This window comes from Mobula birostris, chromosome 2 (genome assembly GCF_030028105.1).
Source record: "Mobula birostris isolate sMobBir1 chromosome 2, sMobBir1.hap1, whole genome shotgun sequence".
NCBI classification, from domain to species: domain Eukaryota; kingdom Metazoa; phylum Chordata; class Chondrichthyes; order Myliobatiformes; family Myliobatidae; genus Mobula; species Mobula birostris.
The window spans coordinates 79980101-80006331 of NC_092371.1; the positions used below are offsets into that span (position 1 = coordinate 79980101).

Sequence of the window (26231 nt, forward strand, 5' to 3'; positions counted from 1 at the left end):
CTCACCACCTTCTGAGTGAAGAAGTTTCCCCTCATGTTCCCCTTAAACAACCTTAACCTATAACCTCTAGTTACAGTTTCAATGGGAAAAGCCTGATGCAATTTACCTTGTTTTTCGTTCGTTATGTGCCCTATTGTATGACCTGGGCGATCATGGTCTAACCATGACCATTCACGAACAAGAGAAAAACCGTAGATGCTAGAAATCCAAGCAACACACATAAAACGCTGGAGGAACTCAGCAGGCCAGGCAGCATCTATGGAAAAACGTTTCAGACTGAGACACTTCAGCAGGTCTTGCTGAATTCCTCCAGCATTTTGTGTGAGTTGCTAACCATGACAATGATTGTTCTTGGCAAATTTTTCTACAGAAGTGTTTTGCCATTGCCTTCTTCTGGGCAGTGTCTTTAACAAGACAGGTGACCCAAGTCATTATCAATACTCTTGAGGGATTGGCTGTCTAGTGCTGGTGGTCACGTAACCAGGACTTGTGATATGCAGCAGCTGCTCGTACGACCATCCACCACCTGCTCCCGTGGTTTCACGTGACCCTGATCGGGGGCTCAGCTGGTACTACCCCTTGCCCAAGGCTGGCCTACAGGTTAGCGGAGGGAAGGAGCGCCTTACACCTTCTTTGTTAGAGACATATCTCCTCCCCACCACCCAAATCTATACCCCTCATTATTTTATATACCTCTATCAAATCTCCCTTACACTTCAGAAGAGCTGCAACAGTTAAAGTCTATATTAATGCAGAGCAGTCTCAAATTGGGAAGCAATCACCATTTATAATATTTTCTCCTTTCCCTGTGGAAAGCACTAATTAGCATTTTGTTGGCTGCACTCTGCTCTTTGCCTTCGCGCTGCTGATTTTCCCTTCCGTCAGCACTTCCTTGTTACTCTGCAGGTCATGGTCACTTCGCCACGTTCTGTGTTTTCATCATTCAGCAAGGGCCGATTTAGAACATACAACATAGTTCAGGTATGGGCTGTTCAGTCTACTATGTTGTGCTAAACAAATTAAGCTCGTTACTAAAATCCTAACCCCTTCGGCAGCTACACAAGGCCAATAAGGGCGCCACTGTGTGTAGCAGTTGGCACAATACTATTATAGTAACAGGCTCTCTGGAGTTTGGAGTTCAATTCCTGTGTCCTCTGTTATTCCTGCGAATGCGTGGGTTTCCTCCGGGTGCTCTGGTTTCCTCCCACCGCCCAAAGACCGACTGGTTTGTAGGTTAATAGGTCATTGTAAATTGAGGGAATGTTGACTCACACCTTGAGAGGCCTGCGTCGGGCATTTTCATGCCTTACATGAAAATTGGAAATCTGTGTGGGGCACCACTCCTCGCGCAGACACTAGAGCAATGTGTGGTTAAGTGCCTTGCTCAAGGACACAGACACGCTGGTACACCTGAGGCTCGAACTAGCGACCTTCAGATCACTAGACGAACGCCTTAATCACTTGGCCACGTGCTCAACACAAATTAGGTGTGATTAGATTAGTATTAAATAAGTGGGTTGCTGCGTGGTGCGGTTCAGTGGCTAGAAGGGGCTGCCCCACACTGTATCTCTAAATAAAAAAAGAAATAAACAGCACAGGAACAGCCCTTTCAGCCCACTGTTTTGTGCTGGATAAATTAAACTAGTCAGTAAGAGCCCAATTCCTACTCCCTAGACAAGGTCCGTATGGGCGCCATGGCAGTGTAGCGGTTAGCGTGACATTATCACAGCTCGAGGCGATTTGGATTTCGGAGCTCAATACCGGTGCTGTCTGTCGGGGGTTTGTACGGTCTCTCCTCTGGGTGCTCCAGTTACATCCCACAGTCAAAAAAACGTACCGGTCAGTAGGTTAATTGGTCATTGTAAATTGCCCTGTGATTAGGCTAGGTTTAATAGTTGGGTTACTGGTCAGTAGCCTTTCTGCATTGTATCTCTAGTTCCCTCCATTCTCTGCATATTCCTGTGCCAGTCTAATAACCTCTTAAACACCTCTATCATATTTACTTCCATTACCACCCCTGGTAGGGTCCAAACTCTAAAGCTGTTAAAGCAACTTATTTGCCTCACACATCATTTTTGAACTTTCTCACCTTAAATGCCTTCCATTTTGTAATAGTCAGTCTGACCCTGGGAGAAAAATACTGGCGGCACTGGTAACACAAAACAGGGTGGTGCGGTAGCGTGGCGCTTTACAGTGCCAGCGATCCAGGTTCAGTTCCTGTCTCTGCCCGTCAGGAGTTTGCACGTTCTCCCACAGGGGTTTCCTCCAGATGCTCTGGTGTCCTCCCAGCGCCCAAAGTAGGTTAATGGGTCACATGATGGCAGCGCGGGCTCATCGTGCCAGAAGGGCCTGTTACCACGTTCTCTCTCTAAATAAGCAAGTGAAAAGTGCAGCACCAGAACAGGCCCTGATGCTCACAATGTCTGTGCCAAATATGAGTCTGTACTAAATAACACAATCTATATCCCCCCATTCCCTGCATATTCATGTGTCTGTCTAACCACAGAGGTCATGCTATTGGTGAAAAAAGGCTGGGAACCCCTGATCTAACAGTTTTTTAAACACATCTGCTTCCATCACCAACTCGACGGCCCACTTCAGGCACCTATCACTCTGTGTGTACAACCGTCAGACTCCTGTACCAAAGTGGATAACTTTGCTCACCTCAACCCTGAACTGATTCAACAACTTCACTTTCAAGGACATTACAACGCAGTATAATGTATTTATTTTTCATTATTTGCACAATTTCTCTTCTTTAGCACATTGGTTGTTTGTCTGTTTTTGTTACTTACAGATTTTCAGAAATTCTATTGTATTTCTTTATTTTCCAGTAAATCCTTGCAAGAAAACAAGACTCAAGGTAGTATATGGTGACATACTTCGTACTTTGATAGTACATTTGAACTTTGAACTTTCACTTAATGCCTGCCTACCTGACCCTATCCTGATTAACCCTGACTACGTACGTCAGAGTCAGGTCTGGCTGGCTGTGTATTCTGATGAAACATTTGGTGTTTGGATTGAGATTGAATGGATCTTTATCAGGTTGGGATGATTTTCTCAGGATTGCTTCATATGTTCTCTATTCTCGGTCAACGTTTGGTGTTTAATACTCCAGTTGTTTACAATTAATACATTTAGAATCAGAATCAGATATAATCTTGCTGGCATACGTCGTGACATTTGTTGTTATCCAGCAGTAGTACATTGCAATACATAATAATAAAAAAACTGTAAATTACAGTAAATATATATATGTTAAATTAAATAAGTTGTGCAAAAATAGAAATTAAAAAATAGTGAGGTAGTGTTCGTAGGTTCAATGTCCATTCAGAAATCTGATGGCAGAGGGGAAGAAGCTGTTCCTGAATCATTGAGTGTGTGCCTTCAGGCTCCTGTACCTCCTCACTGGTGGTAGCAGTGAGAACAAGGCATGTCCTGGGTGGTGGGAGTCCTAAATGATGGATGCCACCTTTTTAAGGCATCGCTGATTAAAGATGTCCTGGATGCTGGGGAGGCCAGTGCCCATGATGGAGCTGACTGAGTTCACAACTTTCCACAGCTTGTTTTGATTCTGTGCAGTAGCTTCACACCCCTTCCCCCCCATGACCCCCCCGATAGTGATTCAGCCAGTAAGAATGCTCTCCACAGTACATCTGTAGAAATTTGCAAGTGTCTTTGGTGACATACCAAGTCTCCCCAAACTCCTAATGAAATATAGCCATGGTTGTGTCTTCTTTGTGACTGCCTCAATATGTTGGGCCCAGGACAGATCCTCAGAGATGTTGACACCTGAAACTGCTCCCCCTTTCCACATCTGATTCCTCTATGAAGACTGGTGTGTGTTCCCTCATCTTGGCTTTTCTGAAGTCCACAATCAATAACGCTGAGTGCAAGATTGTTGCTGCAGCACCACTCCAGCAGCTGATCTACCTTGCTCCCATATGCCTTCTCTTCACCATCTGAAGATCTTTCTGCTAACAATAGTATATTTATAGTACTATTTATACTTGGGTCATGTACTGTATGTAAGATATTATAAACCTTCTGGTTCTGGTCGGGTTTTAAGTTACCTGTTAACTCCATGGCAAAACCATGGTTCACTCCACCTTCATACAAACAGCTGAATAAGGAACGTACTTTCCATTCTTGCTGGTTGCTATCAGTGTAGAGACTCACCTTTTCTGTGAAGGTGTAGGGTTCACAGATACAATATGAGAACAAGGGGACAAGCTCCCCTCTACAATCACTGTGAGCACCGGTGCCCCACAAGGCTGTGTACTCAGCCCCCTGCTGTACTCACTGTACACCCATGATTGTGTAGCCAAGTTTCCATCAAACTCAATATATAGGTTTGCTGATGACACAACAATTGTAGGCCATATCTCAGGTAATGATGAGTTTGAGTACAGAGAGGAAATTAAGAACCTGGTGGCATGGTGCGAAGACAATAACCTATCCTTCAATGTCAGCAAGACGAAGGAATTGGTTGTTGACTTCAGAGGGAGTAGTGGACCGCACGACCCAGTTTACATCGGTGGTGCGCAAGTGGAACAGGTCAAAAAGTTTAAGTTCCTCGGGGTCAATATCACAAATGACCTGACTTGGTCCAACCAAGCAGAGTTCACTGCCAAGAAGGCCCACCAGCGCCTTTACTTCCTGAGAAAACTAAAGAAATTTGGCCTGTCCACTAAAACCCTCACTAATTTTTATAGATGCACCGTAGAAAGCATTCTTCTAGCGTGCATCACAACCTGATATGGAAGTTGTCCTGTCCAAGACCGAAAGAAGCTGCAGAAGATCGTGAACATGGCGCAGCGCATCACACAAACCAATCTTCCGTCCGTGGACTCACTTTACACCGCACACTGTCGGAGCAGTGCTGCCAGGATAATCAAGGACACGACCCACCCAGCCAACAGACTTTTCATCTCTCTTCCCTCCGGGAGAAGGCTCAGGAGCTTGAAGACTCGTATGGCCAGATTTGGGAACAGCTTCTTTCCAACTGTGATAAGACTGCTGAACGGATCCTGACCCGGATCTGGGCTGTACCCTCCAAATATCCGGACCTGCCTCTCGGTTTCTTTGCACTACCTTTCTTCCCATTTTCCTATTTTCTATTTATGATTTATAATTTAATTTTTTAATATTTACTTTAATATTTTTAGTATTTAATATTTGTAATCCAGGGAGTGTGAAGCGCAGATTCAAATATCACTGTGATGATTGTACCTTCTAGTACTAATTGTTTGGCGACAATAAAGTATCAAGTATAAAGAACACATTACGACTGGAAGGATGATGTAAGCACAGGATGATTGCAGTACTGGAACTATTCACAGGATGGAGCTGGCACTGGGTTTGTAGAAGTGAATTGCCCAAGGTTAAAGGAGAAACATTAAAGATAAAGATTAGCTTGATTTGTCACACGAACAACAAAATGTTAAAACATACAGCAAAATGCATTGTCTTGCGTCAAATCAAAGTGGATTGCGTGGGGCAGTCTGTAAGCGTTGCCATGCTCCTGGCGCCAACCTAGCACGCCCATAACTTACCCATATGTCTTTGCCAAGCGGGAGGAGTCTGGAACCCCCAGAAGAAACTCATGGGGGCCACAGGGAGAACAAATTATAGACAGTGGTAGGAATAGAACCCAGACTGATGATCTTCTGGTGTTGTAACGCGATCTCCAACCGCGTGCCACTATGCCACCCTGGTACTGTGCTGTTGCGAAGTTGTAACTTGACCAAGAATGCAAGGTTGTCATTAAAAGAACTGGCATGAAAAGGCCAAATAGCTCAACAAGACTATTGGGAGCCTGGCTCAGAATTCATTGAATTTACGGCTCTGACACATTATCTCCGGCCCAGCTGGTCATCGGCAGTGTTTGTGCTCCACAACAGTTTCCTCTCACTCCTCCACCCGGTTATCTACATGTCCTCCTATTACATTCGTCCCCTTATTCTGGGGTTGGAGGTCCTTGCCTGTCCAGAGTTCAAGGCCTGGAGTCTGGAGTCTTGTGAATCAGAATCAGGTTTATTATCACCGGCATGTGTTGTGAAATTTGTTAACTCAGCAGCAGCAGTTCAATGCAATACATAATTTAGAAAAAATAAACAAATAAATAAGTAAATTAATTACAGTATACATATATTGAATAGATTAAAAATCATGCAAAAAAACAGAAATATATATTTAAAAAGTGAGGTAGTGTTCAAGGGTTCAATGTCCATTTAGGAATCGGATGGCAGAGGGGAAGAAGCTGTTCCTGAATCGCTGAGTGTGTGCCTTCAGGCTTCTGTACCTCCTACCTGATGGTAACAATGAGAAAAGAGCATGCCCTGGGTGCTGGAGGTCCTTAACAATTTCTGAGACACCATTCCCTAAAGATATCCTGGGTACTTTGTAGGCTAGCATCCAAGATGATTAGCGAGTTCGGGAGTCAATACCAAAGATGAAAGTCCAAAGGCCGAGGAGTGAAATCAGCGAGTCAGAAGTGGAGTGGCGATGGTTTGCACCCTGGGTTGCTGTGTCCAGAAGTTGTAGGCCCACTGTTTGTGAGTCTAATGGGGAAATTAGCGGCCTGATGTCGAAGAGTCCATGAGCCTGCTAGAAGCTGGACACCCAGAAGCAGCCTGTGCTGGGATTAGAGGACAGTCTGAGTGCGGGGGAGGAAAGGAGCTCGTTTTGCTGCTGATGCTTTCTTTTGTTGTTTTGTGGTGCTGTTGTTGTCCTGCTGGACATCATGGGCAGGCTGTGTTGGTGCTGGAATGTGTGACGACACCAGCAGGCGGCTCCTCAGCACATCCTCGGTCGTTAATGCAAGCGATGTATTTCACGGTCTGTTTCAATGTACGCGTGATAAGTAAATGAATCTGAAGCTGAATTTGTGTTCCATGAACACTACTTACTTAAAATACTTCCAGACTGGTCAATTCCATTGCACTAATCACACCTGAGGATTATTGATATTCATGTCCACCAGACTGGACTCTCTAGCAAGTGGAGTTATACCTGCTCTACGTCCAGACTACAAAACACTTCCAGAGTTATAAAGATTTCTGTTATGAGACTCCTGAGTGGTCCATTATCCTCATCATCATGTGCTGTGTCGTATGACATGGACGATCATGGTCTTTCCATGACCATGACTGTTCTTTGCAAACTTATCTACAGAAGTGGTTTGCCATTGCCTTCTGGGCAGTGTCTTTACAAGCTGGCTGACCCTAGCCATTACCAATACTCTTCAGAGATTGTCTGCCTGGTGTCAGTGGTTGCATAACCAAGACTTGTGATCTGCACCAGCTGCTCAGACGACCATCCACCACCTGCTCCCATGGCTTCACGTGATCCTGATCGGAGGCTAAGCAGGTGCTACACCTTGCCCAAGGGTGACCTGCAGGCTGGCGGAGGGAAAGAGCACCTTACACCTCCTTTGGTAGAGACATAGCTCCACCCCACCACCCTGCCACAAATATTACTTGCTTCAAATAACTTCCAGGCTGGTCAATTATAATGCACTAATCACATCTGAAGCTATTGACTATCATGTCCACTAGACTCTCAAGTGAGTGGAAATATCCAGATTATAAAGCACTTCCATTGTTATAAAGATTTCTGTTATGAGATTCTTGAGTGGTCTTTCATATGATAATATGGTATCTTTTAAGCTGAGGAACATTTGGTGGGGGGTGCGGGATGACAGAGGGTAGGTTTTTTACATGGAGTGCGGTAAGTGCTAGAAATGCCCTACCGGGTGGTGTTAGAGACAAATACATTAGGGGCATTTAAGAGACTCTTAGATAGGCACATTGGAGGGTTATGTGCTCTGTAGGAGGAAAGGGTTAGGTTGGTTGTGGAGTAGGTTTAAAGGCTGGTACAACATTGTAAGCTGAGGAACCTGTACTATACTGAAATGTCCTGTGTTATGTGTTCTTGATCTCACAATTTATCTCATTATGACCTTGCTTCATCTTGTTCTCTTGCAGTGCATTTTCTCTGTAACTGGAACACTCCGTTCTGCATTCTGTTATCGTTTTACCTTGTACTTCCTCAATGTACTGTTGTAAAGAAATGATCTGTATGAATGTCATATAAATAAAAAAGATTTTCATTGTACCTTCGTACATGTGATGACAGTCACCCAATTCCATTTCCAATTCTTTCTGGTCACTCATTAACATTGTGACTAATGTAACTCTTTCTCTTATCAAACCATAGATTATATTGTCACAAAAGAATGTTCTAGATCCATAGCACAGATCATCAGAATGCCTAGACCTACAATCAAAGAGGCAGTTTTTTAGCAAATGTTGCAAAAAAAAAGTTGCCAAGCCTTTTGTCTTCTCCTTTCTGCAGGTCCTTAGTGCTGCTGGGATCCCTGTCTCTGCTTGGGACGATGTTCGGTGCCTATAACATGGCCATAGCTGCCCTGAGTCCCTGCCCCTTGCTGCTGCATTCTTGGACTGGCTCTGCCCTGATTGTGAGTATGGGACAAGAAGAGATGGGTCTGGCTGAAATGTCGAATGTTTACTCTCCTTCATAGATGCTGCCTGAGCTCCTCCAGCACTTGTGTGTGTTGCTGAAGATAATGCTACATTGGGCAGTCATGTCCATGCAGTTCAAGAGCCTGTTAAAAGCACGATTCCTGACATCACATGAAGAAAGATTATGAGAATGTAACCAGGTCTTGAGATTCTGAGTTATGGGGAGATAATGGCAGGGTAGGCCTTTATTCCTTGGAAAGTATATAGACTTGTATAAAATCATGAAGGGCGTATTGTAGATAGGGTCTTACTTCTAGGGAAGGGGAACCAAAAACTAGAGGGTATGGGGGTTAACATGGGGTGGGGGGGGGGTGAGATTTAAAATGGATCAGAGGGAAAACTCCTTCACGCAAAGGGCGGTGGATTTATGGAACAAGCTTCCTGCCAGAAATCAGGGTTGTTGGAGGTTGCTGGTCAGACTGGCTCGAAGGGTTGGAAGGGCCGATTCTGTGCTTTATCGCTAAATAAATAAATAAAGCAGCTGAGGTAGGTGCAATAACATATTTAAAAGCAATTTGGATAAGGATATGGATAGGAAAGAGGAATACAGACCAAAAGCAACTCAGTCTTTGTAAGATCTCGATATTTATTGCTTATTTATTTATTATTATCCTTTCTTTCTCTTTGTGTTTGCACAGTTTGTGGTCTTTTTGCACACTGGTTGAATGCCCAGATTGGTGCGGCCTTCCATTCATTCCATTATTGGATTTATTGAGTATGCCCGCAAGAAAATGAATCTCAGGGTTGTATATGGTGATTTATATGTAAGGTAAAGTAAAGGCATCTGTTAGTCTTACGAGACCATGGATCTGCGCCTGGGAAGTCTTCACCCTGGGCAAGGTTGTATGGAAGACCGGCAGTTGCCCATGCTGCAAGTCTCCCCTCTCCACGACACTGATGTTGTCCAAGGGAGGGGCACTAGGACCCATACAGCTTGGCACCAGTGTCGTCGCAGAGCACTGTGTGATTAAGTGCCTTGCTCAAGGACACAACACGTTCCCTCGGCTGGGGCTCGAACTCACAACCTTCAGGGAGCTAGTCCAATGCCTTAAGCACTTGGCCATGTGCCCACAAAACATATATGTACTTTGAATATAAACTTACTTGGAACTTTGACTAGCTGAGGTGGGCAGCTTGGGATGAGTGGCCTGTCTCTGGGCTATATGAATCTATGTCACACCCACTTCCATCTCACTCCCCATGTGGCATCAATGAGCACCAAGAGCCCTGGTCTGAAACATTGACTCTTTATTCCTCTCCACAGATGCTGCCTGACCTGCTGAGTTCCACCAGCATTTTGTGTGCATTGCACTGTTTTGGGATGTGTGATTTCTGTGGATTCCTGATACAGTCCATTGGTAGAGTGTGCAAACAAATATACTGAGGAACAAGAAGAGTCCCCCAAAAATAGTTTGTCCCCTTTATTCAAGCATATCAGGCATGGTTGATGGCTCTGGGCCTGTACTTGGTTGAGTTCAGAAGATGAGATGGGATTTTCATTGACACCTACCAGATATTGAAAGGCCTGGATAGAATGGATGTGGAGAGGATGTTTCCATTGGTAGGAGAGGCTAGGATCTGAGGGCACAGACTCAGAATAAAGGGATGTTTCTTTAGAACAGAGAAGAGGAGGAATATCTCCAGCCAAAGGGTGGTGAATCTGTAGAACTTGTTGCCAGAAATACCTGTGGAGGCCATGTCATTGGGGGTGCATTTAAGTCAGCAATTGATAAGTTCTTGAGTGGTAAGGCTGTTAAGGATTACAGGGAGAAAGCAGGAGAAAGGGGTTGAAAAAAGTCAGCCATAACTGGATGGGTCTGGATGATGTAGGCCGAGGGGCCTATTTCCATGCTGTAAAGGTCTGTGGTGATTCTCCAATGAATGGCTCCCCCCACAAGAGCATTAGTTATTCATTGCAAAGCTGACTAGGAGTGCATCTGTTGAACAGAAAGGTAAGTTGTAGGAGCAGAATTAGGCCATTCAGTCCATCAGGTCTGCTCCACCATTCCATCATGGCTGATTATTATCCCACTCAATCCCATTTTCCTGCCTTCTCCCCATAACCTTTGACACACCAACTAATCAAGAACCTATCAACTCCTGCTTTAAATATATCCAGTGACTTGCCCTCCATAGCTGAATATGGCAATGAATTCTGCAGATTTACCACCCTCTGGCTAAAGATATTCCTTCTCATCTGTTCTGTATAGATGTCCCTCTGTTCTAAGGCTATGTAATCTGGTTTAAGACTCCTCAACCATAGGAAACATCCTCTCCACACCCACTCTAACTAGGCCTTTCAATCTTTAATAGGTTTCAATGTGATCTTCCCTCATTCTTCTAAACTCCAGCAAGTATTATCAAATACTCCCCATACATTAATCCTTTCATTCTTGTGAACCTCCTCTAGACCCTCTCCAGCACTAGCACATCTTCTCTTAGATAAGGGGCCTAAAACTGCTCACAATACTCCAAGTGCAGTCTGACCAATGCCTTATAAGGCCTCATAATTACATCCTTGTCTTGGATTAAAGATAAACATGAGCCTTATTTGTCATATGAACATGAAAACATTGAAACATAGAGTGAAATGCGTTGATTCACATCAAAGGCCAACAGAATCAGAGGATGCGTTGGGGGCAGCCTGCAAATGTTGCCATGCTTCTGGCATCATAGTCATAGTCATAGTCATACTTTATTGATCCCGAGGGAAATTGGGTTTCGTTACAGTTGCACCAACCAAGAATAGAGTATAGATATAACAATATAAATAATTAAATAATAATATGTAAATTATGCCAGGAAATAAGTCCAGGACCAACCTATTGGCTCAGGGTGTCTGACCCTCCAAGGGAGGAGTTGTAAAGTTTGATGGCCACAGGCAGGAATGACTTCCTATGACGCTCTGTGTTGCATCTCAGTGGAATGAGTCTCTGGTTGAATGTACTCCTGTGCCTATCCAGTACATTATGTAGTGGATGGGAGACATTGTCCAAGATGGCATGCAACTTGGACAGCAACAAAGCATCTCCCCACAACTTCTTAACCCTAACCCTAACCTGTAATCTTTGCAAAGTGGGAGGAAACCAGAGCACCCAGAGGAATCCTGCATGGTCACAGGGAGAACATACAGATTACAGATTGTCATTGTTCCTCTCCACACCTTGTGGTGTATCAGATGCTTGACACTAGACCGAGCGTAAATGGAAAGTGTGCAAGGAGTCGGCCGGATCTGAACCTGTGACCACTCGCCTCAAAGTCCAGTGTGGATGCCACTGCACTACCAGCCGAACAAATTACAGATAGTAGCAGGAATTTAACTGCAGACTTCTGATTACTGGCACTGTGAAGTGTCACGCTGACCACTGCGATACCATGCCGCCCTGCTAGGCTGCGAGTTTATTCAGATGAACTCAGCTGTTAAAATCTCCGCTTTACAATGGCCCATTATGCAGAGTCCCTCATTCCCACTCGTACTCACTCCCATTCAGCACCGTTCCCGCCCAACATCTGTTGTCAAAGATCTGAACACTTCCTCCACTTCCTTGATTCATGTAGGCTAGAGGTCGTGAGAATTGACCTGAGTTTTTCACACAAGGATTGATTTCTCAGTACAATCCGTAAATCAATCATGAGCTTACTTAATTCTTTCAGCACCACCTGCTTCAATTCAGAAACTGTAAGTGGAACTTTAACTCTTTTCTGTGCTGGTACGTCTTTGGACTGTGGGAGGAAACCAGAGCACCTGGGGGAAACCCGTGTGCTCATGAGAAGGACGTACAAACTTATTAGAGTGGATGCCAGAATTGAACCTCACACTCCGACACCCTTAGCTGTAATAGTATCATGCTAACTGAGGCGGCCCACAGACATCAGGCTTCTGCAAGCCTGCTGAGGAGATCGAAGCGCGGTGTTTGAATGCTTGAGTCCATATCCGCTGCAGGCTGGAGTCCTGTCCTGGGGTTGAAGGACTGTGTGTGTGTGGGTGGCAAGGAGGAATTAGGCTGGTTCTTGCTGTTGTTTTGTTGCTTGTGGTGTTCTGTATTATGGACATGCTTTTCTGGTGCCAGAATGTGTGGCGACCAGTGTTCCCTTTAGGGTGTGCGCGTGTGCGAACACATACATCTTTTGCTACTAGCCCGCAACTGCACACACAAGCTTGTCACCCTCTACCTCGTTGGCATGTTAAATATATTTCATGATCAAACACAACCACATTTCCTTTTCCAGTTTCTGATCTGGACGGTGTTGACAACATGGAGTTTGCAATGACTTGGCATACAGTGCATTGGCCCTCATCAATCATGGGATTCAGTTTAAGAGCTGAGAGGTAATGTTGCAGCTATATAGGACCTTGGTCAGACCCCACCTGGAGTACTGTGCTCAGTTCTGGTCGCCTCACTACAGGAAGGACGTAGAAACCATAGAAAGGGTGCTGAGGAGATTTACAAGGATATTGCCTGGATTGGGGAGCATGCCTTATGAGAATAGGTTGAGGGAACTCGGCCTTTTCTCCTTGGAGCGACAGAGGATGAGAGGTGACCTGATAGAGGTGTACAAGATAATGAGAGGCATTGATTGTGTGGATAGTCAGAGGCTTTTTCCCAGGGCTGAAATGGCTAGCATGAGAGGGCATAGTTTTAAGGTGCTTGGAAGTAGGTACAGAGGAGATGTCAGAAGTATTTTACGCAGAGAGCGGTGAGTGCGTGGAATGGGCTGCCAGTGGCGGAAACGATAGGGTCCTTTAAGAGACTCCTGGATGGATACATGGAGCTTTGAAAAATAGAGGGCTATGGGTAAGCCAAGGTAGTTCTAAGGTAAGGACATGTTTGGCACAACTTTGTGGGCAGAAGGGCCTGTATTGTGCTGTAGGTTTTCTATGTTTCTATGACTTGTCTGCAGATTTTAGAACTAGATTATTTGTACTGTTTTTATAGAAGAAATTATTGATTTAGTATGTCAAATTCCAAACAGCGTGTAAAACAAAAGAACTGCTAGTTCATTTAAAGTGGAATGTCTTAATGAAACAGTAGAAGCTGCTACACTGAAAGCTCATGAGGTCAGGAACACACAGCTATGAGAAATATTTACGTACAATACAGAAACTGGTGTTGCCGTGATGCAAAAGTTGCTGGAAAATTTGCAAGTGGGAAGAAATGGAGTGATATTTGGAAACTTGACTTTTTAAAGCGTCATTTAGCAAGCAAATCTCATATGGATGGTGTGCAAAAGCACCAGCAAGAAATTCCTTCATTACCTGCTACGCGTGTTTTGTGAGAGTGCAGATGAACGAGATGAAAATGATCAAACCCAGAGGAGATGAAAGTTCTTATCGTCAGTGTTTTGCTAGCTGATAAAATTAATACCTCTGTATATAAAATTCAGTGCACACCTGTTGTTGTCACTGAGCAAAAAATTGCACAGCACATGATTTTTGGGCACATTGCTCATTACAAGTTAGAGGAGACAATGGCGACGACACATTCGGGCTGCCCCAAACATACCCCTGAGTGTGTTGGCTGTTAATTCAAAAGATGCATTTCACTGTAAGTTTCAATGTACACATGACAAATAATTTTGAATCTTGAATTCAAGGTGGTGCAAAGAGTAAGCAAGGAGACCAAAGGGTCTTATGTATTATTTTAAAAGAATGGTGTAAGGTAAGCTATGCTTGCATTTTTGTCAGCTACGTGGAACAGTCCATGTCCCAAGCTCACAGTAGCATCACTCCCCAACTCTTCCCACTTCTTCCCATAACCTTTGACACCCTTACTAATCAAGAACCTATGAACCTCTGCTTTAAACGTACTCAATGATGTGGTCGCCACAGCTGTCTGTGCAATGAATTTCACAGATTCACCACCCTCTGGTGAAGAAGTTCTTCCTCATCATCTTCTAAAGCAGTAGTTCCCAACCTGGTATCCACGGACCTCTTGCTTAATGGGTTTGGTCCACAGTATAAAAAAGATTGAGAACCCCCGCTCTAAAAGGACATCCTTCTCTTCTGAAGCTGTGCACCCTAGTTCTAGACTCCTCACATAGCAAGCATCCTCTGCACATCCACTTTACCTTGGCCTTTCAATATTCAATATGTTTCAATGGGATCACCCCTCGTTCTTCTAAACAGCAGCGAGTATAGGCCCAGAGCCATCAAATGCTCCTCATACATTAACCCATACATTCCTGCAATCATTTCCTTCTTTTCTGCAATTTTTTTGCTTTCCATTGCTGAGAGTTAATTAAAGGGAGGATTAATATTACATGAAACCTTTAAATGTTTTGAACGGAGGAAGCTACTTCCAGTGATCATCATTATCATTCTGTGCCGTATCATATGACATAGTCGAGCTTGATCCCATGACCGTGATTGTTCTTGGCAAATTTTTCTACAAAAGTGGTTTGCCATTGCCTTCTGGGCAGTGTCTTTACAAGATGGGTGACCCCAGCCATTATTAACACTCTTCAGTGATTGCCTGCCTGGCGTCAGTGGTTGCATAACCAGGACTTGTGATGTGCACCAGCTGCTCATACGACCATCCACCACCTGCTCCCATGGCTTCACATGACCCTGACCGGTGGGGGATGGGGGTCTGAGCAGGTGCTACACCTTGCCCAAGAGTGACCTGCAGGCTAGTGGAGGGAAGGAGCGCCTTACACCTCCTTTGGTAGAGGCATATCTCCACCCCACCACCCATTTCAGTGATAAAGGAAATTCAAGGAAATTGTCAAATGAAATGCAACCAAAATAAAAATATTGGTTTTGTTGTGAGCTGTCACCAGAAGGCATTGGAAGTAGGTTCACTGGTAGTTCTCAAGAGAGAATTCAGTCAATTCATACAATGTAGGTATTTTAAAGTTCAAAGTAAATTTACCATCAAAGTACCGATATATCACCATGTGGTACCCTGAGATTCATTCTCTTGCAGGCATTCACAATAGAACAAAGAAATACAATAGAAACAGTGAAAATACACACAAAGACTGACAAACAACCAGTGTGCAAAAGAAGACAAACTGTGTAAATGGCTATCACGAGAGGGCATAGTTTTAAGGTGCTTGGAAGTAGGTACAGAGGAGATGTCAGGGGTAAGTTTTTTTACGCAGAGTGAGTGCATGGAATGGGCTGCCGGCAACTGTGGTGGAGGCAGATAGGATAGGATCTTTTAAGAGATTCCTGGATAGGTACATGGAGCTTAGAAAAATAGAGGGCTATGGGTAACCCTAGGTAATTTCTAAAGTACATACATGTTCGGCACAGCATTGTGGGCCGGAGGGCCAGTATTGTGCTGTAGGTTTTCTATGTTTCTATGTTTCTAAATACATACATACGTACACACATACATACATAAATAAATAATACTGAGAACATGAACTGTAGAGACCTCAAAAAGTGAGTCATAGGTTGTGTTCTGTGATCAGTTCAGTGAAGATGAGTGAAGTTATCCCCTCTGGTTCATGAGCCTAATGATTGAGTGGTAATAACTGCTCCTGAACCTGGTAGTGTGGGTCTTGAGGCTCCTGTACCTTCTGCCCAATGGTGGTAGTGAGAAGAGAGCATGGCTTGGAAGATGGAGGTTCTTGATGATGTACACTGCTTTCTTGTGGGAGCGAGCTTTGTAGACATGCTCAACGGTGGGGAGGGCATTTCTTGTGATGAGTTGGATTGCACCCACCACTTTAGAAAACACAGAAACATAGAAAACTTACAGCACAATACAGGCCCTTTGGCCAACAATGCTGTGCCGAACATGTACTTACTTTAGAAATTTCCTAGGGTTACCAATAGCCCTCTATTCTTCTAAGCTCCAAGAGTCTCTTAAAAGGCCCTATTGTATCCGCCTCCACCACAGTCGCTGGCAGTGCATTCCACGCACTCACCACTCTCTGCGTGAAAAAAACTTAACCCTGACATCTCCTCTGTACCTACTTCCAAGCACCTTAAAACTGTGCCTTTTCTTGCTAGCTATTCCAGCCCTGGGAAAAAGCCTCTTGACTATCCACACGATCAATGCCTCTCATCATCTTATACACCTCTATCAGGTCACCTCTCATCCTCCGTCACTCCAAGGAGAAAAGGCTGAGTTCACTCAACCTATTCTCATAAGGCATGCTCCCCAATCCAGGCAACATCCTTGTAAATCTCCTCTGCACCCCTTCTATGGTTTCCACATCCTTCCTGTAGTGAGGTGATCAGAACTGAGCACAGTACTCCAAGTGGGGTCTGACCAAGGTCCTATATAGCTGCAACATTACCTCCCGGCTCCTAAATTCAATTCCACGATTGATGAAGGCCAATACACCGTATGCTTTCTTGACCACAGAGTCAACCTGCATAGCATCTTTGAGTGTCCTATGGACTCAGACCCCAATATCCCTCTGATCCTCCACACTGCCAAGTGTCTTACCATTAATGCTATATTCTGCCATCATATTTGACCTTCCAAAATGAACCACCTCACACTTATCTGGGTTGAACTCCATCTGCTATTTCTCAGCCCAGTTTTGCATCCTATCAATGTCCTGCTGTAACTTCTCACAGCCCTCCATACTATCCACAACACCCCCAACCTTTGTGTCATCAGTAAATTTACTAACCCATCCCTCCACTTCCTCATCCAGGTCATTTATAAATATCACGAAGAGAAGGGGTCCCAGAACAGATCCCTGAGGCACACCACTGGTCACTGACCTCCATGCAGAATATGACCCGTCTACAACCACTCTTTGCCTTCTGTTGGCAAGCCAGTTCTGGATCCACAAAGCAACATCCCCTTGGATCCCATACCTCCTTACTTTCTCAATAAGCCTTGCATGAGGTACCTCATCAAATGCCTTGCTGAAATCCATATATGCTACATCTACTGCTTTACCTTCATCAATGTGTTTAGTCACATCCTCAAAAAATTCAATCAGACTCGTAAGGCACGACCTGCCTTTGACAAAGCCATGCTGACTATTCCTAATCATATTATACCTCTCCAAATGTTCATAAATTCCGCTTCTCAGGATCTTCTTCATCAACTTACCAACCACTTTCTGTAGGCTTTTCTGTTCTTGGACACTGGTATTTCCATGGGTGTGGGAAAAGGAGGTTCACAAGATTATTCCGGGATTGAGAGGGTTATCATACGAGTAGCGTTTGATGGCTCTGAGCCTGTACTCACTCGAATTGAGAGGAATGAGGGGGGGGATCTCATTGAAACCTATCAAATATTGAAAGGCCTTGATAGGAGAGGGACATTGATTTAGAATGGAGATGAGGAGGAATTTCTTTAGCTAAAGAGTGGTGAATCTGTGGAATTCGTTGCCACGGGCATCTGTGGATGCCAAGTCATTGGGTATATGTAAGGCAGATTTTTGACTAGTCAAGACATGAAGGACTACAGGGAGAGGGCTGAGAGGGCATGGATCAGCCATGATGAAATTGTGGAGCAGATTCAATGGGCCAAGTGGCCTAATTCTGCTTCTATATCATATGATCTTATGGTCTAAAATGGAGGGGGTGGGAGGAGTCAAGCAAGAGCTGGTATTGGTAGAGCAGACAAGGTGCCTATCCCCTTCCCTGCTTTCTCGTTCCACAAAGTCAGACACAGTGAGAATGCGTTCTCTTTCTCTATTCCTTCCAAGTATCTCAATAGATTAATAGCGAGTTAAACTGGATCCAGAGAGACTTTTAAATCAACGCTGTGGCTGTGGTTGAGCACTTGACTGCTCCCTTGAGGCTAAGTTTGTATAATATAAAAACATCATTCTAATTAGTTTCTGCTTAATGCATTTATACAGTATATCAGCATTTTTGTGGTTTACAGAGATATTACCTCTCATCGTAAAGTAACGCTGTAATTATATAATCACACTTACCATAATATGGAGATTGCCTTAATAATACTGTTCCTTTTTTAAAATCCCAAAGTGCTAATTTTTCTTGCAGCAACAACTTACATTTGAATTCCTCGTTTTTGTGGCATCACTGTTGTGCCTGCTTTTGGTGACCTTTGTTAAGTAATATTTCTGCTGTAATGAGTGAGGCCAAGCAAGGCTGAGGTACACTAAATACAGGTGAATACCTTACACAGTGCACACAGATCAATGCATCCGAAAGTGCACTGTGGTTGTGCAAGGTAAAGCGATATGAGAATGCAGAATAAAGTGTAACATCTACAGAGAAAGTGCAGTGCAGGAAAAAAAGCGCAAGGTCACGACTAGGTAGATTGTCAGGTCGAGTCCAGCTTATCATACTAGGGAACCAGTCAATAGTCTTATAACAACAGGGTAGAAGCTATCCCTGCACCTGATGCTACGTGCTTTCAGGCTTTTGTACCTTCTGCCTGACGGGTGAGGGGAGAAGAGAGAGCATCCTATGTGGATGGGGGTCTCTATGTGGATTATGATGGCTGCTTTACTGAGGCAGTGAGAAGTGCAGATGGAGTCCATAGTGGGGGAGGCAGGGTCCAATACAAGACTCACACAATGCTGGAGGAACTCAGCAGGCCAGGCAGCATCTATGGAAAACAGTAAATTTTCAGCATTTTGGGCTGAGACCCTTCATTCTTTCCAGTCCTGATGAAGGGTCTCGGCCTGAAACGTCTTTTCCATAGATGCTGCCTGGTCTGTTCAGTTCTTCCAGTATTTTGTATGTCTTGCTTTGGATTTCCAACAACTGCAGATTTTCTCGTGTTTGTTTTCAGTACAAAACTATTGTATATTATGTCTATTTTTCTTGATTATTTTATGTGTTTTTGTATAACAAGGTATGATTCCTGTTTGTACAGGTCCTATCGTGGATTTTATTTACCGGGACCTTGTCTTATGTCAAGGTGATGATTGGAATCATTTTCCGTGATGAGAGCCACAGCGCCCTGGTGTGGTGTGGAGCAGCAGTGCAGCTCGGTTCCATGATTGGAGCACTGACTATGTTTCCGCTTGTAAACGTGCTTAAGATTTTCAAAACCGGGGACAGCTGCAATGCAAACTGCTCCCTCTAACCAAACAGCAACGAAGGCGACTCCAGTGGTGAAGAAAGAGAGGGGAAGGAGTCTTGCTGTTCAAAACTTGAATGGATTTAGACAATAGACAATAGGTGCAGGAGTAGGCCATTCAGCCCTTCGAGCCAGCACCGCCATTTACTGTAATCATAGTTGATCATCCACAGTCAGTATCCAGTTCCTGCCTTATCCCCATAACCTTTGATTCCGCTATCTTTAAGAGCTCTATCCATCTCTTTCTTGAAAGCATCCAGAGACTTGGCCTCCACGGCCTTCTGGGGCAGACCATTCCACATATCCACCACTCCCTGGGTGAAAAAGTTTTTCCTCAACTCCGTTCTAAATGGCCTACCCCTAATTCTTAAACTGTGGCAATGGACTTACTCTTTCCAAGTCATTGAATAATTTACAACTCGGTCTCACATGTACCTCCTCCAGACCTATCTATTGTCCTTTCACCTGTCAGATTCCAACTTAAAGGCTAATTTTACTTTAGAATAAAATGCTGGAAACACTCAGAAGGCCAGGCAGTTTCTGTGAGGAGAGAAACATAGTTAACATTTCAGATTGGTGACCTTTCGTTAGAATGGAGAAGAGATTAGGAATGTAAGAGCAAATGAAGCACATAGTGGGAGGTCTGTGCTTGGTTGGACATCAAGAGGGTGATGAGTGACAAAGTGGTGGTGGTGCTGGCTGACAGGGAGGTGAAGGCTAGTCTTGTATTATAGAAAGCAGATGACATGCTTGCCTTCATTAGTTAAGGCATTGCATTAAAGAGTCAAGAAGTTATGCTGCAGCTTTATAAAACTCTGCTTCAATCACACCAGGAGTATTCCATTTAGTTCTTCTTGTTCCATTAGAATCAGAATCAGGTTTAATATCACTGGCATATGTTTTGAAAAATATATATAAAAAATAAATAAGTAGTAAAAAAAGAGAGGGAAAAATACAGAGGAAGTGTTGATGGGTTTGCTGTCCATTCAGAAATCTATTGGTGGAAGGGACAAAGCTGTTTCTGAACTGTTGAGTGTGTCTCTTCAGGCTCCTGTACCTCCTCCTTGATGGTAGCAATGTGAAGAGGGCACGACCTGGGTGATGGGGGTCGTTATTGATGGATGCTGTCTTTCTGAGACATCTCCTTTTATAGATGCCTTGGATACTGGGGAGACTAGTGCCCATGATGGAGCTGGCTGAGTTTACAACTTTCTGCAGCTTTTCCCAATCCTATGGCGTGGCCCCTCCATACCAGATGGTGATGAAACCAGTTAGAATGCTCTCCATGGTACATCTGTAGACATTTGTGAGAGTCTTTGGTGACATACCAAATCTCCTCAAACTCCTCGTGAAATATAGCTGCTGTTGTGCTTCCTTTGTAATTGCATCAATATGTTGGGTGCAGAATAGATCCTCATAGATGTTGTCACCCAGAACGTGAAACTGCTCACCTTTCCACTTCTGATCCCTCAATGAGGACTGGTGTGTGTTCCCTTGACTTCCTCATTCTGAAATCCATAATTAGCTCCTTGGTCTTACTGACCGTGAGTGTCAGGTTGTTGCTGCAACACCACTGAATCAGCTGATCTATCTCGCTCCTGTACACCCCCTTGCTACCATCTGAAATTCTGCCAACAATAGATGGTGTTTGAGCTGTGCCTGGCAACATAGTCATGGCTACACCTTACAGGAAGGATGTGGAGGCTTTGGTGAGGGTGCGGAAGAGGTTTACCAAGATGCTGCTTGGACTAGAAGGCATGAGCTATCAGAAGAAACTGGACAAACTTGTGTTGTTTTCCCTGGAGCGTCAGAGGCTGAGGGGAGAGTTGAGAGATGTTTATAAAACTATGAGAGATACAGATAGAGTAAACAGCCAGCATCTTTTTCCAGGGTCAAAATGTCTAATAAAAGAAGAACTGCATTTAAGATAAAGGGGGAAAGTTCAAAGGAGATGTGTAGGCCAAATTATTTTACAGTGAATGCCTGGAATGCACAGCAAGGGGAGGTGCGGGTGGAAAATATGAAACAGGTATCTAAGAAGCTGTTAGATAGACACCTGAATGTACAGAGAATGCAGAGGTATGTACGTTGTATAGGCAGAAGGAATTAGTCTTCTCCACCAACCTGTCTATCAGAAACCCCACCTTCAGCAAACCATGTTCTTCTACTCCAAGGTCGTTCTGTTCTACAATATTCCTCGGGGCCCTGTCATTTACTGTGAAAGTCTCACCTGGATTCAACCTTCCAAGATGAAAGTCCAAGGCCCTCTCTTGTTTGTGGTTGACCATGGATGTTGTGTTCTGGCTGCCTACATGATACGCAAGCCAGTTCACAAGCCACGGCAGTACGATATGGAGAGCAAGCTGTTACCCATGCAGCAGGCTCCCTTTCTCCACACAGCCAGTGAATCCAAAGGAACGGCAGGGACCGATATAGCTTGGCCCCAGCGGAATCGCAGGAGATGCCAGTCAGTGTTGGACTCAATGTAAGACTGCCTTGGGAACTCCAGCTCTGTATTTTTCCTGGGGGTTTACTCCCAAAGCCTTCCCCATGGGTGGGTATTGCCACAAGGCAGCAGAGGTTAGAGTTTTCCTTCTCCTAGATGAGCTGCCAGCCATGCCTGACAAGCCCCATCTGCCCGATTCCAAAATGCAAAACCTATTGATTTTGATGGAGATGCCAGAATAACCCAGAGTATCACAGAGTTCTTAGTTTTTCTGAAAGGAGAGGAGAAGGGAGGATGTCACTTAGGACTTGTTGGGAATTGTGCAAGAGGATCCTTTGTAGTCCAGTGGAGTGAGAAGGCAAGGTCAGGGAAAACACTGTGCTTTTTCTGTGTGGGAGGAGAGGTACCATAATACTATAAAATATAGGAGCAGAATTAGGCCATTTGGCCCATTGAGTCTGCTCGACCATTCAATCATGACTGATTCCTCAGCCCCTCTCTCCAGCCTTCTTCTCATAACCTCTGAGGCCATGGCCAATCAAAAGCCTATCAATCTCCACCTTAAATACACCCAATGACCTGGCCTCCACAGCTGCCTGTGGTAACAAATTCCACAAATTCACCACCCTTTGGCTAAAGAAATTTCTCCGCATCTCTGTTTTAAATGGACACCCCTCTATCCTGAGGCTGTGCCCTCTTGTCCTGGACTCTCCCACCATGGGAAACATCCTTTCCACATCTACTCTGTCCAGGCCTTTTAATATTCAAAAGATTTCAATGAGATCCCCCCTCATCCTTCTGAATTCCAGCGAGTACAGACTCAAAGCCATCAAACGTTCTTCGTATGATAACCCTTTCGTTCCTGGAATCATCCTTGTGAACCTCCTTGAATCCTCTCCAATACCAGCACATTTTTTTTTAGATGAAGAGCCCAAAACTGTTCTCAATACTCAATGTGAGGCCTCGCCAGTGCCTAATAAAGCCTCAGCATTACATCCCTGCTCTTGTATTCCAGACCTCTTGAAATGAATGCTAACATTGCATTTGCCTTCCTCACCACCAAATCAACCTGCAAGTTAACCTTTAGGGTGTACTGCTCAAGGACTCCCAAGTCCCTTTGCATCTCAGATTTTTGGATTTTCTCTATGTTTAGAACATAGTCTGCACATTTAGGGTGAGAGAGATGACTGGGAAATGGACCATACGTGTCGTTGGTCAATTATTATTGTTACATATATTGTGATACACTGAAAAATCTTACTTTGCATGCCTTCCATACAGGTCATTGCAAAATGCTCGTGGCACAGCAGCATGGCAGTTAGCGTAATGTTACTACAGCACTAGCAATCACTGATTGGGGTTCAATTCCCGCCATGTTCCCACCATGATCACATGGGTTTCCTCTGGGTGCCCTGGTTTCCTTCCACATTCCAAAGACCTTCAATACATGACCTCTGATATTAGACATTTCAACCCTGGGACAAGAAATACTGTCTGTCTACTCTGTCAATGCCAGAGCTTAGCAAGAGGGTGCAGTCCAGCTCAGAAATCATGGAGCAGCGAGCTGAACCAGCCCTTCTTAAACAGTTATCCTTCAGTCATTTCCTCCTTATCCTCATGCTAACCTCAGGCATAGATAGAGTAGACCGACAGTATCTTCTTCCCAGGGTTGAAATTTCTAATATCAGAGGGCATGTATTGAAGGTGAGAGGAGATCAGTTCAAAGGAGATAATGAGAGCAAGTTTTTTTACACAGGGATCGTTGTGTGCTTGGGGTGGTGGAGGAGGCAGAAAAATTAGGAACTTTTAAGAAACATTTAGATAAACGCATGAATGTGAGGAAAATGGAAGGGTATGAATATTCTTCAGGCAGAAGGGATTAGTTTGGTTGATCACTTGATTACTAATTTATTTGGTTCCGGGCATCATGGTGGACTGAAAGGGCCGTTGCAATGCTGAACTGATCTATGTTCTATAAGATATAGGAGCAGAGGCTCATCATCTTCTCCGCCATTTCATCATGGTTGATCTATTCTCCCTCCCAGCCCCAATCTCCTGCCTTCCCCCTGTATCCCTTCATGCCCTGAGTACCTGTAATCAAGAATCTATCAACCTTTGCCTTGAACACACCCAGTCACTTGACCTGTACACCTGCCTTTGGCAACGAATTCCACAGATTCACCACGCTCTGGCTAAAGAAATTCCTCCTCACCTCTGTTCTAAAAGGACGTCCCTCTATTCTGAGACTGTGTCCTCTGGTCTTAGACACTACCACCATAGTAAACCTCCTCTCCACATCCATTCTTTTGAGGCCTCTCACCATCAATAAGTTTCTAATCCATCTTCTTGATCCCCCTCCCTCCTATCGCTTTCACTCATTTTAAAAATGGTTTAATTTTTTTTTTAACTTCTTCCAGTTTTGATTAAAGGCCCTGGATGTTAACTGCATCACTCTCCACAAATACCATCAGCCCTGAGGATTTCCAGCAATTTCCATTTTTACTCTATAGTTCCAGCACCTTGTTTTGCATTTATTAATTTTACTCACTGGGAAGTGAAAGTGGATTTTAATCTGCCGCCTTTGAACTATGGATTTGCATTCTGAAATTGCCCCTTCCTTAAGCGTGATGCTAATGGGCACTCACTGCTCTCTGAGGTGTTTGCAGATAAGCAGGCTGTTTCCAATGGTTGAGTAACCACTACAAAGGAACAGAGACATATGATTTAGGATAGGGATCAGCAGCAGATTACAAGGCGTTGTGTGATTGTGAAACACTACTTGAGTCGATGCACTGTACTTTGATAATCCTTCTTTGAACCCTTGCGAGTTTTACAATTTTAAAGGTGCTCTAACAACAGGATTTTTTTTATTGAATGAAAAATCATGTCAATTGTAAGAATCGGTTGGAGAGCGTTCTGCTGAAAAGAGATGGTGGGAGGCAACTAATATAGGATTAAGATTACTGCTTGGTTGCATCCTTGTACACTGCTAAAAATCACAAATGCATTAAAAATAAATTATCCATAAAATTGTGTGTTTTTTCTTCTGTATTAGAGATGGCTGTGAGACTAACCTGTGTCTGGATCATTGGGTTCTAATTGAAAATTTTGCCGGAGCCTTGGATTCGCAGAGTTTCCAACAGCCATTGACAATTTCTGCATGCGGGAGAGTTGCCACGTGAGAAGCACAGTCTGGTCGGTTTATTCACTGTAGGGTGTGGGAATTGCTAATCATCATGAACTCTCATCAAGGAGGATGGATTGATGAAATGCTTTAGAGTTATGGAGCACTACGGCACAGAAACAGGCCCTTCAGCCCATCTAGTCGGTGTCAAAATATTATTCTGCCGAGTCCTATCAATCTGCACCTGGACCATAGCCCTCCATACTTCTCCCATTTGTGAACCTATCCAAACCTCTCTTTAAATTTGAAATCGAACCACATGCACTGCTTCTATTAGCAACTCATTCCTTATTCTGAGTGAAGAAGTTCTTCCCTCCACCTTTCACCTTTCTACCTTAACACATGACTTCTAGTTCTAGTCTCACCCAATCTCAGTGGAAAACGCTTGCTCGATAGCTTGGTTTGTTATGTGCCATTTCGTATGACGTGGGCGGTCATTGTCTTTCCATGACCATGATTGTCCTTGGCAAATTTTTCTACATAAGTGGTTTGCCATTGCCTTCTTCTGAGCAGTGTCTTTATAAGACAGTGGACCCCAGCCATTATCATTACTCTTCAGAGATGTGCAGTCCCTATACACATCCATCTCCCATCAGGATGGCCTTAAAGCTCTCCATTTCTTTCTGAACAACAGACCAAACCAGAACCCCCTTCAGCACTCTCCTCTGTCTCTCGGAACTGGTCCCCACTCTCAATAATTTCTTCTTTGGCTCCTCCAATTTCCTTCAGACTAAAGGTGTAGCCATGTTTGCTCTTTTTGTCAGTTACGTAGAATAGTCCATGTTCCAAGCCTACACCGGTATCGCTCCCCAACTCTTCCTACACTACATCGACGACTGCATTGGTGCTGCTTCCTGCACCCATGCTGATCTCATCGACTTCAACAACTTTGCCTCTAACTTCCACCCTGCCTCAAATTTACTTGTTCCATTTCCAACACCTCTCTCCCTTTTCTCAATCTCTCTGTCTCTATCTCTGGAGACAGTTTATCGATTGATATCTTATATAAACCACTGATTCTCACAGTTACCTGGACTATACCTCTTCCCAACCTGTCACTTGTAAAAATGCCA

General features: G+C 44.2%; 1 protein-coding gene across 1 annotated transcript in view; it reads left to right on the plus strand.

Moving 5' to 3' along the window:
• The window catches only part of slc52a3-1 (solute carrier family 52 member 3-1), a 42721-nt gene extending 17733 nt beyond the window's left edge, over window positions 1–24988 (plus strand). The window contains exons 3-4 of the mRNA XM_072243811.1: window positions 8362–8485; window positions 19322–24988. Of these exons, the coding sequence (XP_072099912.1) occupies window positions 8362–8485; window positions 19322–19534 (337 nt within the window). The 3' untranslated portion in view covers window positions 19535–24988. The remainder of the gene's footprint in view (window positions 1–8361; window positions 8486–19321) is intronic.
• The last annotated feature ends 1243 nt before the right edge of the window (window positions 24989–26231 follow it).